The sequence below is a fragment of the Gambusia affinis genome, linkage group LG17 (assembly GCF_019740435.1).
Source record: "Gambusia affinis linkage group LG17, SWU_Gaff_1.0, whole genome shotgun sequence".
Lineage (NCBI taxonomy): Eukaryota > Metazoa > Chordata > Actinopteri > Cyprinodontiformes > Poeciliidae > Gambusia > Gambusia affinis.
Genome location: NC_057884.1, coordinates 1,205,940 through 1,221,145, shown reverse-complemented (window position 1 = coordinate 1,221,145; position 15,206 = coordinate 1,205,940). Strand labels below are relative to the sequence as shown.

The following is a 15,206-nucleotide window of genomic DNA, read 5'->3' as shown; positions in this document are numbered from 1 at the left end:
AGGTGAACTTTGGTATGACAAGCTTCTTAGGAGTTCCAGTAGGAGTAAATAGGACATTTCTTCTCCACTATTTTCAAGTTTCTATTTACTCATGTACATCTGACAAACTGTTTATCCTGAATGTTAAAAATTAAAAATGAATCCACACATTACAGGCTCTGTAGGCTGAATTTCTGTAAATCGTATTAAAAAATGTCCAAAAGCCTTCAGCATATCCCAAACACTGCAGCCAGAGTTCTAACGAGAATAAAATTAAATATTTCACTAGTTTTAGCTTCTTTTAACATATTCTCTGTCACCCACAGAGTACTACTTACTTTTTCTTCTTAAATATAAAGATTATTAAATATATTTACTAATCAAATTATTAAATATCTGATTGTTCCATATGTTCTAAAACTCTCATACTGCAAGTTCAATGGTGGTTCCTAGAGGTTCTTAAAGTAAAATGAGAGGCAGATTCCTCATTTATCAAGCTCCTCTCCTGTAATACTAGCTCCCAGTTTTAGTCGGTGAGGCAGGCACCTTGCCTATACCTTTAGGGTTAATTGACTTTCATTTTAATAAATCTCATATTAGACTGGGCTTAGATGAGGAGATCGCTCTGTAGTATAAAGAACAATAGTGCTCTTGCCACAGAATGACGCTGTGATATTATAATGCAGAGCTTTACAGAGCAGATAAGCTTATTGGTTTTTAAAAGTAATGTTAAATTGACTGACCTCTAATTGAGGGAGGAGTAAGTTCAATCATTTGTTACATCAACCTTGTTGCTCTTGTTTTTGTTACCCCTCCAAGGGGTCTTTTGTGGGCTCTAGCGTCCCTTATATGAAAGTAGGCTGACAGGAAAGAAGAAGGGGGAAGACATGAGGTAAATATTGTCGGGTCCAGGAGTCGAACCCGTGAAGGCCCTGTTAAGGACTCAAAGCCTCCAAACATGGGTTGGCTCACCACGGCTCACCCAAAATACACTTTGCATCTATTTGCAAAAAATGATATTTTAAATGTACATTTTAAAAATATATTACAAATATATACAAACAATACTTTTATGAAGTTGCATTTTTGGTAATATTTTCAAATAGGTTGTGTGTGTATTTAGAAAACTTTAATATATCTCAAAATAAATACATTTTAATAATATTTGTAAGTACTTGGTAAATAGTGACTAGGTACACTTCAGTGAAACACTTCTAGTGTTTACATACATGCTAACGAAGTCTACTTTATTAGGTGCTTCAATAATTTTACTTTTTTTGTTAAAATAGCAAAAAAATAAATTAAAAATAAACTATCCTTAACATAGGACTCACTGTATTGTTGTTTAACAAAGACATAAATCATTAATGCATGCCTCAAAACATCAAACACATGACAAAAAAAAGCCTTATAATTGTGTACTAAATCTAAGTATACTTTTAGTTATTCCCAAAAAGCATGTGACGGTACACTTCAGAGTGTGATTTTTTACAATTAGAATTAACATACATTAAGCACCAAATTAGCTGTTCCAAAATACCAAGTTGAAGTTAATTAACTTCAAGTTAATTAATCCTTAAATTTGAATTATATTGATGATTAGTCTGGCTTCAAGTAGACTAACATTTGATATACTTAATATATTTATTTTTCACAAGAGCATCCCAGTCTATAATAACTCTTAAGAATCTGAATTGAGTTACAACATTGGATTTCCCTTTGAGATAAAACTGTATTTTTGAGTTGAATTTGAAGAAAACACAGCGCCCGGTGGCGAGTCAGGAATTATGAGGCGACTGGCGAGCATTTGACGATAGCGTTGCTCAGGTATACAAATGTTTGATTTGTTTGCAAAGTGGACACAGTGGAATAAGTCCGCTGGGTACTAGTGAAAGTACGGTGTTGAACGGATGACTGTCAGATTGACGGCAGTGCTGAGGAAGCTGGAGAAGCTAATGGTGGCTAATGGCCGCTCTCGGTTTCTAAAAGGGCTGAGACAAGCAGAAAACTGAAAATCCACATACAAAGTTATAGAAAACATATTGTAGACGAAATACGTTTATTCTGATGAACAATAAAAATGTACACATTATTATACTTTTAGTAAAGGCCTTTAAAACAGTGAACTATGACTGAACCACAGCTGCAAGATACACATTTATCAACAGTCTCTCTGTTGTATTTTTTTACAGAAATAATGTGTCCACTTTCCAACTGTAAAAAAAAAAAAAAAAAAAAAAAAAAAAAAAAAAAAAAAAATCAGGTTGAAAACCAACTAAAAATCTGTTTTTAAGTTTCAACTGGGCACTGAATCAACACAGCAGAAAAGATGTGGAAATGGGGACCAAGCCACTAGTATCCAAATGCTGCTGGGATTCTCTCAGCTGTTGTGTGGACTTTACATGCGATCCACCCCACGGAGCCTCCTGGCCAGCTGAATGTCCCGTGGGAACACTGTGACTCTCTTGGCATGGATGGCACACAAGTTGGCATCTGACAGGAGCAAGACAAGAAAGGCCTCTGCAGCCTGGAAGCACAGAGAGAGAAAGAGGCAGCAAGTGATTAAATACTAGATGAAAGTTTACCATGCTCTGTAATATCTAGAATTTCTCTGCATTTAACTGCGTACAACTTCTTTTTGGGTTCATACAACACCTACTGTAAATGTTAAAACCAAATATCAATTTGGAATACTAAGTTTAGATGCAAGGAAATCAATTACAAAGGAGAAGTGTCCCGAGTATAAATGAATGATACGACTCCTGACTGTTATACTGATGGACATTCTGTATACTTCCATCCATCCATTATCATACACACTTATCCCTACTGGTGTCACCAGGGGTGCTGGTGCCCATTTCCAGCAGTCAGTGGGCGAGAGGTGGGATCACTCTGGACAAATTACCAGTCCTTGTATAATTGTGTTAACATTTTCTGATGTTATTATACCAATAATAAAAATACAAATCTTTCTGCTGGTATCTGCACATCTTGATTGTTTACAGTTTTATTGACACTTAATAAAGAATAAATGCACAAACAAGACGATATGGTACATTTCTTCTTCTACTCTGCTGCATATTCCTTTGAATCATGCTTTTTTTAATAACTGCACAGTATTTTGTGCTGTAATCTTCCCTTCCTGAACAGCATGTTATTCTTAATTCTATTTTTATATTTCAATGAATCTACATGCTTTGAGTGCATGTTACTTTGCTCTCACTGTAGGACTATACAGGGTATTTTTTATTCTAGTCTGTGTGTTGGTATGGACAGCTTACCTCCTGCAGAGCCATGAGCGCATAGACCTGCCACCGGAGAGCGGTTAGGGAAAATCTTTGACAAATCTCCCGAACCTGAGCCAGGGAGAAACACCAGAGGTGAGAGGAAACACACAGCAGAGACTTTTTCAGGCACCTTTAAAGATTTTGGAGTTACTTTATTTCACAAAATAAAGTGAAATAAATCACATTTTTATGTAATTTAGATGAAAGGGGAAAAAAACCCACGTTACCATGTGTGTTTGAGGACCTGGTTGAGATTCTTATTTGCATCAGGGTTTTGTTCTGGTTCTGGTTGAATAGCTTACCTTTAGTCAGGCTAAAATAGTGCGACACAGGATGTTTAGTGTGGTTGAGTAATATGTCTGATCTCCTGTCCCCCAACCCACTGTCTGCTGTGTGCAACCTAAATATTCTGTTAAAAAAACTTAACAAAAACCTGCAAATCTAGACTAAGAGGAAAATAACAGGCTAATTCCCTGTTTTTGAGCCCTACACACACTTAAAAAGTCATCAACAAAAAAATAGCTTGACTTGAAGCTCTCCTGACTCACCAGGCGGGCAAATGACGTCTTCCTAATGAGAAAATCAGTGCTCTTCTGGTACTTCCGGATCTCCATCAGGGCCCTGGTTCCTGGTCTGAACCTCCTCTTCTTGGGGGTCCCCACAGCCCGACCTGAAGAAGATGTAGAGTGTTCTTCGTTTGGAAGTTGAATTTTAAATCCTCATATTCACCATCCTGCCAGTTTTGATAAATTTAAGAGTACCCTACATTTCATCACAAATACGGGCAGGTCATAGATGGAAGTCATCACCCGAGCAAAAAACAAAAAACAAAAAAAAAAAAACCTAACTCTCTGTATAAACAGTAAAAGCTGTGTTCACTCTGAAATCTAAAGCCAGGGCTGCTTCTTGCCTTTTAGACTGATGTGTGAAACACTTCAGTCAGAAAAAAATGCTTAAATTAACTATTTACAGTGATCGACTAACAGAAGATACTGTCAAAGAATCTTCACTGCTCTAGTAGAGATCACCAGATTTCTATTTTAAATATTCTGATAATTCACAGAAAAAATAAGTGCTCAAATGAAGACTTTTTCTTAGTACTTTCATCAGCAACCTGATAAAGTTTTTAGAACTTAAAGTGTCTCATCTTCAAGAGCCATCCACTCCAAGAATCTTATTGCAACACAAATCACTGCACTAGACAATAAAATACATTTTTATTTTCCAAATTTGAAAAAAAGTAAAAGTTAATTTCTATAACTCTAAAAATGTACATATGGAAAATTAATTTAAAATTACTTCATTACTGTGTTGGTTTCTGTTCCAGGTTTCCAGCCATTGTGGCAGGTAAACATAAAACCTATGTCAGCCAATTATAATCCCTCAAAACAATAACTTTAACTTTTAAATACTATATTAGGATATAAAATTAATAAAACACGAGACAGTGTCGACTAGGAATCATGTTAAAGAAAGAATGTGGACGAAGGTGGAGGTTGAATGGCATTGTGCCTTGATTGGGAGAGACAGCTGGTGTAAAACTAGCTATCCCTGGTTTTACACCAAAGGAGAAGGCTCCAAACGCTTTCTCCTTTAAAACTCAACATATTGGAGTAGTCAGGCTTACAAAAAATAAAAGTAAAAAACACGTAAAAAGTGTATGAACAAATGTAAAAATCAGCACCTAGCAGTCATCTTTCATCTGCTGCATGACCATTGTTATGGACAAGCCACAACAATGGTCACCTATGTGTTGCATCATTTGGTGCAGACTGTCATGTTTTTACTTCTAAAGCTCCACTTTCTAATGTCCACACAAAAATGCAAAAAATTAGAATTTGGAAATCTTCACTTTGGTTGGAGTTTTTATTATTATTTGTTTTTAGTGCTATTAGACAGAGGACACATACATTATTAACGTAACGTATCTTCATTTTTATGTGATTTAGATGAAAGGGGAAAAAAGAATTCACAAAAGTCTATTTGGTTTATCATATCGTCGGCTACATGTGGACAAGACATAAGAGTTCAAAGGACAAAGTAGACGAAGTATTCTGCACCAGTCACTAGTTCTCTCTCACTTACCTTCAGATGAAGGTCCACTTCTCCTCGGGGAGAGAACTGCTGACTGAGGTGTTTTAGGGGCTGGCACTGGGGGGCGGTGGACAGGGGTATGGGCCTTTCTGCGGCTGACACGTCTGTGGCGAGTCATGCTCTCTGACACACAGGTGAAAGGCAGAAAAGGAGAAGACCTCCTTCAGATAGTCTCAATCTACAAAATAAACTTTTCTTAAACTTTTTTAAAAAGTTACGATGTTAAGAGTCTAAAGTTTCATTCCAACAAGGTAACAGGTTCTATATGTAGGTGTTCTGTATGTAATGGGTTCAATATATAGAACCTGTTACCTTTTCAACATTGGCACCACAGCCTGATGTTTGTATCAGCGGTTTTAATACATTCTTTTTATAACTTTTTATCCATTGTTATAGCAGTGGTTGGTGTTTTCCAAGGAAGACTATGCTAACAAACACTAGTGCATCATGAACTTTTTCAGTTTGTTGTTATATCAAGCAAGAAAAAAAAAGAAAAAGAAAGAAATCAAGGAATGTATTTGCATTTACCTTTAAACTAATAAACAAGTTTTCTGTCTAACCCAAGAGGAAGTCCAAGTGACAAAGAAGCATAGTTCTACATGTGCAGGTAAACTATGGACAACATTCAGGGAGAGGAATTCTTATAGCACTCCAGGCAGGTGCTAGCAGTCCCCAAACAATTTCTAAATCACAGAAACATATTTTCAGTCTGGATGGCTCCATTTCTCAGCATGTTGCTGAATGCTTTGCTACGAAACATGATCTTTTAGCCATATGATGAATAAATGATTAGCTCTATATCTGGTAGAGAGTTCTATGTAGATGTAATGAGAGAAGAGGGAAGACATGCAGCAAAGGTCACCAGGCCGGGAATCGAACCTGCGACGGGTTAACATAACCCCTTATGTTAACCCCTTAACATAAAGGGTTAAGCACAACCTTATGTGGGTTGTGCTTACCCCCTGCGCCACCACAGCACATCCCTTTGTTTGTTTTTTAAGGAAAAAAACTTAACAAGAAGCAGAACGAAACCGTCAGGGCTAAACCATCACATTAAACGTAAAACGTGTTCTTACCTTGTTAAACGGGTTGGAAAAATACCAACGACGGACACTACTCCGGTTTTCTCTTTAGTTTAATTCCACAGACAGCAGCACAGAATACAGCAGCTTTCAGTTCAAACGACGCTTCAATTTCTGCTCGACCAATCACGTTAGACAAAAATAAAAACAATAGGGGCGGGACATCCTGTTAGTTAGTGAGCTTCCTGTCTTTGTAGGGCAGAAGACTGAATGACGTATTTCTGCCATCTAATCATTTACAAATCGATCATTTAGTTAGTTAGCTGACCTGTCTGTACGCAAGCTACAAACATGAAGCCAGTCACAAACTTTGCGCTACACAAATGGATACTGTGGAGACGTTTTCCTCTCAGAGCCAGCCGAATTGTAAGGCTGCAATAACCAAATGTGAATCTTGTAATGATAACCACTACGTTTTATCTGTAAACAAATGCTTAGATACTCTTATTTTGTTCTGTGTTAAAAAGTAAGCCTATCCTTTAATATCACAATCTCGTTTATCATATGTATGATTTCCATTTAGTCTGTGGTAGAAATCTGTTCTATCTATTGTTTCTACTTTGCTTCTGTTTTCAATTCTTTCTTTATTGAACAAGTAAAAGAAGTAAAGGAAATAGCCAGATTATTATTTTTACATTGATAACAACAATATGCATAGAAACAAAATAGGCCAAAGTCTCAACAGCTGAATGGTTCAAATTATTATCTGTTCTTCTAAATTACATTCTGCACCATCTTTTCAGAGAAGGCAGTGATGAAGCGAAGGTTCAGTTGCCTTCAATGTAAGCCTGCAAACTGAAACCTTCAGTACTTAGATCAGGAAGCTACAATGTAGTATAGACACACACACACACACACAAAAAAATCAAAGTAAAAATAGAAATTTTCACAGACTTTTAAAATAATTTATGTGAATAATGCATGGACCAAATTCAAAAGCTTTGGTTTTGCTTTATGGAGCTGTAGATGTAACCTTATAACATTTACTGAAAAACAATATTTGATTCTCAAAACAGCTACTGTAAAAAAAAAAAAAGAAAGGTACTTTTATTTCTGAAGTCACAGATATGATTGGAAGTGCAAGAGAAGATCAACACATATGAAAGCACAGCATCGACATCAAAATGTAAAAAATCTTTACACTAAATTATAGAGGTGACATCATCCTGTTAGTGGGCTTCTGGTAAATGTCTATATAGTTTATAAAACTATATAAGAGTTGACATGGACTGTGTCAATACAGCAAATATGTTGCTAATGAGTTTTGGATTTCCTAACAGAACTGATTGGAAAAGAGAAGTTGCTTTTCACTATGCTTGTCATCTATCACTATCACTATCATTGTCAAAGGTGTGAAGTAATCCTCATGTGAAGTTAAGAACCCATTATTCAACAGCAATGAAGTTAATAGTCCTATAGATCTCATGTCTGACAATGAATTAAATGAATTAAAAAGGAAGGAAGATATCATTTTGTCTCCATCTGTAGAGTTAGAATATGGTTAAAAGCACCCTGAGTGAGCTGACTCACCAGGTTCCAGCTTTCCAGGTCACATGGAATAAATACACTGTAAAAAGGTGTATTTATTCCATTGCTGTGAATTTACTCTGTTGCAGTTCCTGGCTTATTAATTGTTTTGTTTTGTTTGATAATGATCAGAGCCACATATATGAAATTAGTTTCTTTGTTCTAATATCTCCATAACTCTGCTGAAAGTTAATTTCAACTGTGGAAGAACAAACAGTCATTCAGTTTGGTTCTCTTTTTACAGTGGTGCTCTGGAGGCTTGGCTTTCCTAAACAAGTGAAAGTAAAAGTAAAAACTGCTAAAAAGCACCTAGTCAGTCGGGCCTGCAGTGAGCCACAGCTTTGCTTTAAGTCTTCATCTCGCAACCTACTGAACATGCTTCACAGTTTGAACCCCCATCAGCAGCAGAATGGAGGTTTCTCCTTCGAGAACAGCCGCAGGTAAAGAAGCTCTTGTCCTTTAATGCCAAGAAAAGTCCCGGAAGTAAATGGTAGGGTAGCTAAATAAGATGTATGAACATCTCTGCTTTTCTGGGCGCTTCTTGATCTTTTCCAGGAATGCGGTTTTGGAGTCCAGTTTGTTAGAGGGGGCATACAAAGCTCCTAATCCCAGAAAGACAGGGACCACCATCGCTGGGATGGTTTATAAGGTAAGAGAGTTCTATGTAGATGTAAACTCCCCCGTTTTGGAGCTGTGCTGTGTGTACTTAAAGTGATATTTCAAAACCTAATAAAATCCATAGAGAATTTGACAGATTGAATGAGATGTGTTTGGTCAAATGAATGTTTGATGAAAGCCACATTCCTGGAGGCATCAGGTGACTGTATTAGTTTACTGTTCAGAAGTAAGCCTTCACGTCAGTCAGGTGGGGTTTCTCCTCCGCTGTTCCAGGATGGAGTGGTTCTGGGAGCAGATACCAGAGCTACTGATGACATGGTGGTGGCTGACAAAAACTGCATGAAGATTCACTACATCGCTCCGAAGATCTAGTGAGTACAGCTGATGAATACAGTTCTACTTCCCTTTTCTGACTGAGATTGAAGGATTTCTTTTTGTTGGAGATAATATGAATATATTTTAGATTACTCGTTTTTTACATAATTATTCAAGATGATTTGCTAGCCAGATAATGAATTAAACCTACTCACTTTGTAACTAATATCACACAGAAAAAACACACTACTTTAAGTACACACTCACACATGCATTTGTGGACGAGTAATCAAAATACATATATGAATATTCACATTCCCAACCTTCTTCTGTTGTTGTCCTAATGATTATTCTGCAACTTTAAGGATTGTATATAACCCTTTTTATTCCTCTGACTGTTCAACTTACATCTTCCTCTAAGTTGCATAAAACAATCTAAAGAGTAATTGAAACAAAAAGTGAATCTAAAGTACAGCAATTACCAGCTGTTCCTCTACGTTCTGCAGCTGCTGCGGAGCTGGTGTGGCTGCAGATGCAGAGATGGCCACACAGATGATGGCATCTAACGTGGAGCTGCACATGCTCAACACTGGCCGACCTCCACTTGTTGCCATGGTGACCAGACAACTGAAACAAATGCTGTTCAGGTGAGGTCTTCTATGCTGAAAGGGGACCAAAAGACAAGATTAATATATTTTAGCAAAACCAACTTTCGTGTCACTTTTCTTGAATTTTGGTTCTTGTTTGTGTGATAATTTTGGGGGATAATTTATTTAGTTTATTTTTCCATGTCTATTATTATTTTTAAGAAGATGCCAAATTAGTTCATTCCATGCTTTATTTCTTAGTTATTCGTGCTTTCTGTTTCTTTTATATTTGAATTTGTTTTTCCTCTGTAATTTTTACTCCATTCTTCCTTCCTAAACTGTTCCAACTCTATTGGTGCCTTCTGCTGAGAACCATCCTCAAAGCATGTTGACGCCACCACCATATTTCACAGTGGGTGAAACGTGGTGGTGGTGCATTTCACCATTTTGATCTCATCAGACCTAAGAACTTTCTTCCACTTCACCATGCTTGAAGGCACATGGGAAATGTGCCCACGTGCCTTTAAGCAAACCCTAGTCAAACCTTAATCTGAATTTCTTTAATAGTGGTTTCTCATTGACTGGTGAAAAACCAGGGCAACAGTTGTTCTCTGCAGAGTTTCTCCATCTCAGCTGTTGTCCTCTCTCAAAAATCTCTAAAGCCCTGAACGTGCAAGAAGGAAGAAGACTTCCTTCTTGCACGTTCAGTCCACTGACTTATACTTTTTATTAACCTTTTCTCTGACTTACTTTGAGTGTTGTTTAGTCTTCATGCTGTAATGGTAACCAGGAATGTTGATGATCCAGTGAATGGATGGTACCTTTTGGACCTTCTAAGCATACCTGTCTTTATACTAATATTGCTCCCAGGTGATCTCTACTTCACTCATTGTGAGAACACCAGCACCAATGCTTCATCATTTTAAATTGTTAGAAATCTTTAAAAATCACTTTTTACATTAGCATTAAAAATATTTGTAAATTATTTGGGGATAAAAAAAATCAAATTTTGTTTATAAAGAATGCTTTATTAAAGCTGGAAAAGGGTCAAATATCCAAGTAGATGAGTACTTTTTATAGGCCCTGTATGTAGAGAAAATATCAGAAAAAAGATACATATGATCTAAAATGTCTGATGTTTTAGGTACCAGGGACACATGGGTTCATCAGTGATTGTTGGAGGAGTTGATGTGACGGGAGCTCACCTATACAGTGTTTATCCACATGGCTCCTATGATAAACTGCCTTTCCTCACCATGGGTATGTTTTTTTTTTTCTGTTTGTTTTTTAAACAATGGTGGAAATTAAATTGTCTGGGGAGATGAGAAAACTCCAAAGGGAAACATTCTGTGAAACAACTTAAATAATTAAATTATATCAACTATTGACTATTTCATATCTTGGAATGCACCACATTTTCTCTGCTACCTTCTTTCTCTGAATGCTTTAATGCTCTTACACATCCTAACACCAATTTATCTGAGCTTGAAACCAATACTGAGAGAGGGGACAGAATGCACCTATACCACCTGTATGGACATTACATTTTGTGCATTCATGTGGGGATTTGACTCTATAGCTTTCTTTCTTTTATACCAGCCAATGCAAACCATAGACAAGGTTGTTTGGCAATTAAAAAAGGTACAAGTGCTTATTGATCTGTGTTTATTTCAAAGGACAAATGTATTACTAAAATGCATTTGTTGGTGAAGCTGCCGATCAAATGTCATTTTGTAGCCAAAGTATAAAAACTAAACTTGGCTTAAGCTTAATTTTAAAAGACGGTACGTATTTTGAAATGAGGAGCAACAATTTTTTTATAATAATAATGCATTTTATTCGACAGTGCCTTTTCAAAATACCTAAGGACACTTTACAACATTAAAAACACAAATTAAACAGTAATGTAGCCACTCTGGTAATTATAAGTGAACATGGGGTTATTGTTGAGTGTTTTGATACAAAACTTAAAGCTCAAGATGGCAATAGAGATATTTATAATGAATTACTTTGTTAGTGGAACAGTTATATGTTCTGAAAATGTCATGATCCTGTCTTGTGTTTTGTTGACTATGACTTTAGGCTCTGGAGCCGCTGCTGCTGTTTCAGTGTTTGAGGACAGATTCAAACCCAACTTGGAGGTACGATTGACAATCTGTTACCTTGTCAAAAAAGACATGATCTAACTTTCCATACATCATTAAGGTAACCATGGGAACAGTGCCACTGTTAAACTGGATCAGGAAGCATGTATGTAGGAAGTTGTAATGTTGTTTTCTGAGCGGATGGTGATGGGTTGGACTGTCAAATGACAATCACTGATCATTCAGTAGGTCAGCTGTGCCGAGCCATTTCCAGGTCTTTAGAGAACTACTCACAGCTATTGAACTTTTCCAAATTTTGTGATGTTACAACTATGAACTTTAATGTAGATTTAATGGAACAGACCAACTCTAGATATAAACCTAAGCTGTAACATGGAAGGAAAACAATAATTGTTTTAAAAATTTTAAAGTGTATTTGTATTTGATTCCCTTGGATGAATACTTTGTAGAATGGCAGTTAGCTCAAATTAAACCTGCAGGTCTTCGGGGGTTTGTCTCCACCAGCTCTGCACACCTAGATATTAATATTGTATGTTTGCCCATTTTATTTGCAAAGAAGCTTGAACTTAGTCAGATTGGATGGAAACTTGTTTTCAAATCTTGCAGCATATTTTCTGTTGGATTTAGTTCTGGACTTTGGGTCATAATACATGAATGTGCCTGACTCTAAAATTCCCCTGCTGGGAGGTGAGCCTTCACCCCAGTCTCAAATCTTTTGCAGCCTCCTACATGTTTTTCTCCAGGATTCCCCTTTGTCTAGCACCATTTATCTAGCACATCTACTGTAACCAGTTTCCCTGTACCTGCTGTGTCATTGTGTGGAGGGTAAGATAGGCCTACTTTTTATGCTACTTGTGATCTTTTGCATGAAGGCTGTAGGGGAGTAATTATTTTGGTTGTGCCGTTTTAGCCAGGAAGTGGATAAAACTAGTGTTCCAGGTTAATTACTGGGAAAGCTTGTTTTTGTGTACACCCTGATCTGAAAAATCAGGAGGGAGTTCAGATGTGGAAAGATAAGCAAATAACTTTCAAAGTGCTGTAAGGTGTCACGTAGTCAGTTTAAAATATCTCAGCTGTGAACAATTCCAGGAAACACTCACAGGACTCCAGCATGAAATGAGCAGAGAGCTCAGCACAAGTTGAAGGAAAGGATGGCATTGGTTAAAACATCCAAACACACACCACCAGATATGAAAGGTCTTGCAACATATAAGAAATGGCAGACTTTCTGTAAATATAGAATTTGGAATGTGTATGCAAATGTGCTGAATAAATCTCCCCTCGGTTGACATGATTGGAAAGAGAAATTAAAGTCCTCTGTAATGATTGTTATTCCATAGGTTTGCCACTTTCCAGCCCCAAGAAGGCCAGACAGGTTTGGTTTGACCAGAGAACCTTCTTACATGTGTTTAGTGAAGCAAACGTTGGGCACTCCACAGATGTTCCAACTTGAGCAAAGAAACAATGCAGCTCCCTCAGTTACCACAGTCCATTTTGACTGCTTCTCTGATCATTGTCCGAGCATTGGTCAGTTTACCTGGACAGTCATGTTTTAGTTGACTTTTTTAGTTGTACCAAATGGCTTAAGTTTTCAGAGCAGAACTCTGAGATGATTTTGTTATGCTTTTTGATTTCTAATGTTTTCTAAAAAAATAAATAAATAAAAAATCCCCTTTGTGACCAGAAACAAAACAGCTGTGTTTGTATTCGGGGATTTTATTTGTAGGTATCTGAGTAGTTTGTATAGTTTGTATGGGGATGGGCAATGAAACAGTCTTCACAGTTGTACACTAATTTAAGTTTATCTATAACATATGGACTTAATAAAATACATTACTACATTTCATCTCATTGCAACCACAGAAAGCAAAGTTCAAATGGTATGAATACTTTTCTGATTCACTTTAATCTCTTGTGACTGCAAACAATCAATAAATTAGAGCTTAAACAAATGTTAACTTTATCTGTCTCTTAGATGAGGAAGAAGCATCACCACTATGTCCCTGCAGTACTATGTCATAACACTGTCTCAAAGAGCACTTCCCTTTTCTCTTATTAATAGCAGCAATCATGAAAATGTTCTTCTTCTTTTCTTGTCTGCTCTTAAGCTGGAGGAAGCCAAGCAGCTTGTGAGGGATGCCATTGCCGCAGGAATCTTCTGTGACCTGGGCTCAGGCAGCAATGTGGATCTGTGTGTCATAACTGAAGCTGGAGTGCAATTTTTGAGAGGTTATGACAAGCCCACAGCAAAGGGTCAAAGGTGAGCGTACTAAGGCTGACTTCCTTTAAATCTCGACTAAAAACCGAGTTTAGAGTTGTATTTGAAACGTAATTAATTACGAATTTAATGATGGCACTTGACTTAATGTTGTGTTTTGATTGTTGATTCTATGTTGCATGACTTTGTGCTTTTGTGTTTGTTATGATGCAAAGTGCTTTGAAATACTTTGCTGCTGAAATGTGCTGTACAAATAAAATTTGATTGATTGATTTGATAAGGGATCTCTTTTATGCAGAGAACCTGTAACTTTTAGCTGTGTCCCTGGTCCAACACCCCTGACTCAATCAGCTCGATCACCTCCTCAGTATGCAGTCAGGTTCTTCAGAGTCCTGATGATGACCTGATTCTTTGACTCAGCTGTGTTGAAGCAGAGACACATCTAAAATCTACAGGACACTGGGCCACTTGGACTGTAGATGAAGACCTTTTCACTAGCTACACTCTCAATAGAGAGTACAAGAATTTGAAAATCAAAGCTCCATGAAACAGCTGAACTCAGATAAATTCGAAAGCTAATATCTTTTCATTCACAGATGAAAACTGACTCTTTTGTCTTGTTCTATTTCGCTCTTTCCACCAGAGAGGGACAGTACCGCTATAAGCCTGGCACCACAGCTGTCCTGACCAAAACTGAGACTCCACTTTCTTTGGATGTTGTTGATGAATCTGTTCAGTTGATGGATACTGAATGATATGTTTGAAACATGTACTCTGGAGTATATTTGGTGTCAATCAAATAAACTGAATTAGTATACTGACTGAAGAAGTGTTTTATATTTTATATTTTTGTTACAATCATTTTGTCACCGTTCTGTAATAATGGCCCAAGTCTTATTTCTTTTAACCTTTTGGCAGATAAGAGGTGGTGATTTTCTTTTTTCTTTTTCTAAAATCACTTTTGACAAAATGTGATTTAGGACATTATTTTAGGAAGGTGACTATTTGGAATAGGGCTGCATGGTGGCACAGTTGGTAGCACTGTTGCCTTGCAGCAAGTAAGTCCTGGGTTCGATTTCCGGGCCGGGGTCTTGTTCTTGCATGCGTGGGTTCTTTCTAGCTTCCTCCCACAGTCCAAAAGCATGACTGTTAGGTTAATTGGTCTCTAAATTCTCTCTTAAGTGTGTGTGTGTGCGCGTGTGTGTGTGTGTGTGTGTGTGTGTGTGTGTGTGCGCCAGCACTTCTCCCAACCACACTAGGGACAAGAGTGTTAGAAAATGGATGAACAATTTGTAATAATGAGGTTGCTTAGTAATACTATTACACATCTGCATTTGAGAAGTTTTTCTTTCCATGTTTTCTTCCAAAACTGAAACAATCTCAGCTCAAACTTT

At 37.1% G+C, this 15,206-nt stretch overlaps 2 protein-coding genes across 3 annotated transcripts; one reads left to right on the top strand and one right to left on the bottom strand.

Annotated features, from left to right (window-relative positions):
• Nucleotides 1-2,230: 2,230 nt before the first annotated feature.
• LOC122819299 (histone H3.3) lies at nt 2,231-6,575 on the bottom strand. Its single transcript, XM_044095922.1, has 5 exons — nt 6,437-6,575; nt 5,352-5,483; nt 3,815-3,936; nt 3,261-3,335; nt 2,231-2,506 (listed from the first exon to the last, which is right to left on the bottom strand). The coding sequence occupies exons 2-5, from the start codon at nt 5,476-5,478 to the stop codon at nt 2,378-2,380; spliced, it is 453 nt and encodes a 150-aa protein (XP_043951857.1). The 5' UTR covers nt 5,479-5,483; nt 6,437-6,575; the 3' UTR covers nt 2,231-2,377.
• An 85-nt stretch (nt 6,576-6,660) lies between these two features.
• On the top strand, nt 6,661-14,634 carry psmb10 (proteasome 20S subunit beta 10). Of its 2 annotated transcripts, none has more exons than XM_044095921.1 (9): nt 6,661-6,808; nt 8,214-8,409; nt 8,525-8,618; nt 8,861-8,958; nt 9,409-9,549; nt 10,634-10,749; nt 11,572-11,630; nt 13,703-13,854; nt 14,456-14,634. In XM_044095921.1, exons 1-9 carry the CDS (start codon nt 6,766-6,768, stop codon nt 14,565-14,567), a joined length of 1,011 nt encoding a protein of 336 aa, XP_043951856.1. In that variant the 5' UTR covers nt 6,661-6,765; the 3' UTR covers nt 14,568-14,634. The 2 variants fall into 2 exon arrangements, with proteins under 2 accessions (XP_043951856.1, XP_043951855.1); XM_044095920.1 differs by having other exon boundaries at nt 6,661-6,829.
• Nucleotides 14,635-15,206: the final 572 nt, after the last annotated feature.

Bases quoted from the DNA above. Each gene is read 5' to 3' on its own strand.
- LOC122819299 (XM_044095922.1), bottom strand. From the start codon at position 5,478: ATGACTCGCCACAGACGTGTCAGCCGCAGAAAGGCCCATACCCCTGTC. The intron at 3,336-3,814 runs GTGAGTCAGGAG...TCCCTGGCTCAG, and splicing joins AGACGTCATTTGCCCGCCTG to GTTCGGGAGATTTGTCAAAG. The intron at 2,507-3,260 runs GTAAGCTGTCCA...CTGTGCTTCCAG, and splicing joins CGCTCATGGCTCTGCAGGAG to GCTGCAGAGGCCTTTCTTGT.
- psmb10 (XM_044095920.1), top strand. From the start codon at position 6,766: ATGGATACTGTGGAGACGTTTTCCTCTCAGAGCCAGCCGAATTGTAAG. The intron at 8,619-8,860 runs GTAAGAGAGTTC...CCGCTGTTCCAG, and splicing joins TCGCTGGGATGGTTTATAAG to GATGGAGTGGTTCTGGGAGC. The intron at 13,855-14,455 runs GTGAGCGTACTA...TCTTTCCACCAG, and splicing joins CCCACAGCAAAGGGTCAAAG to AGAGGGACAGTACCGCTATA.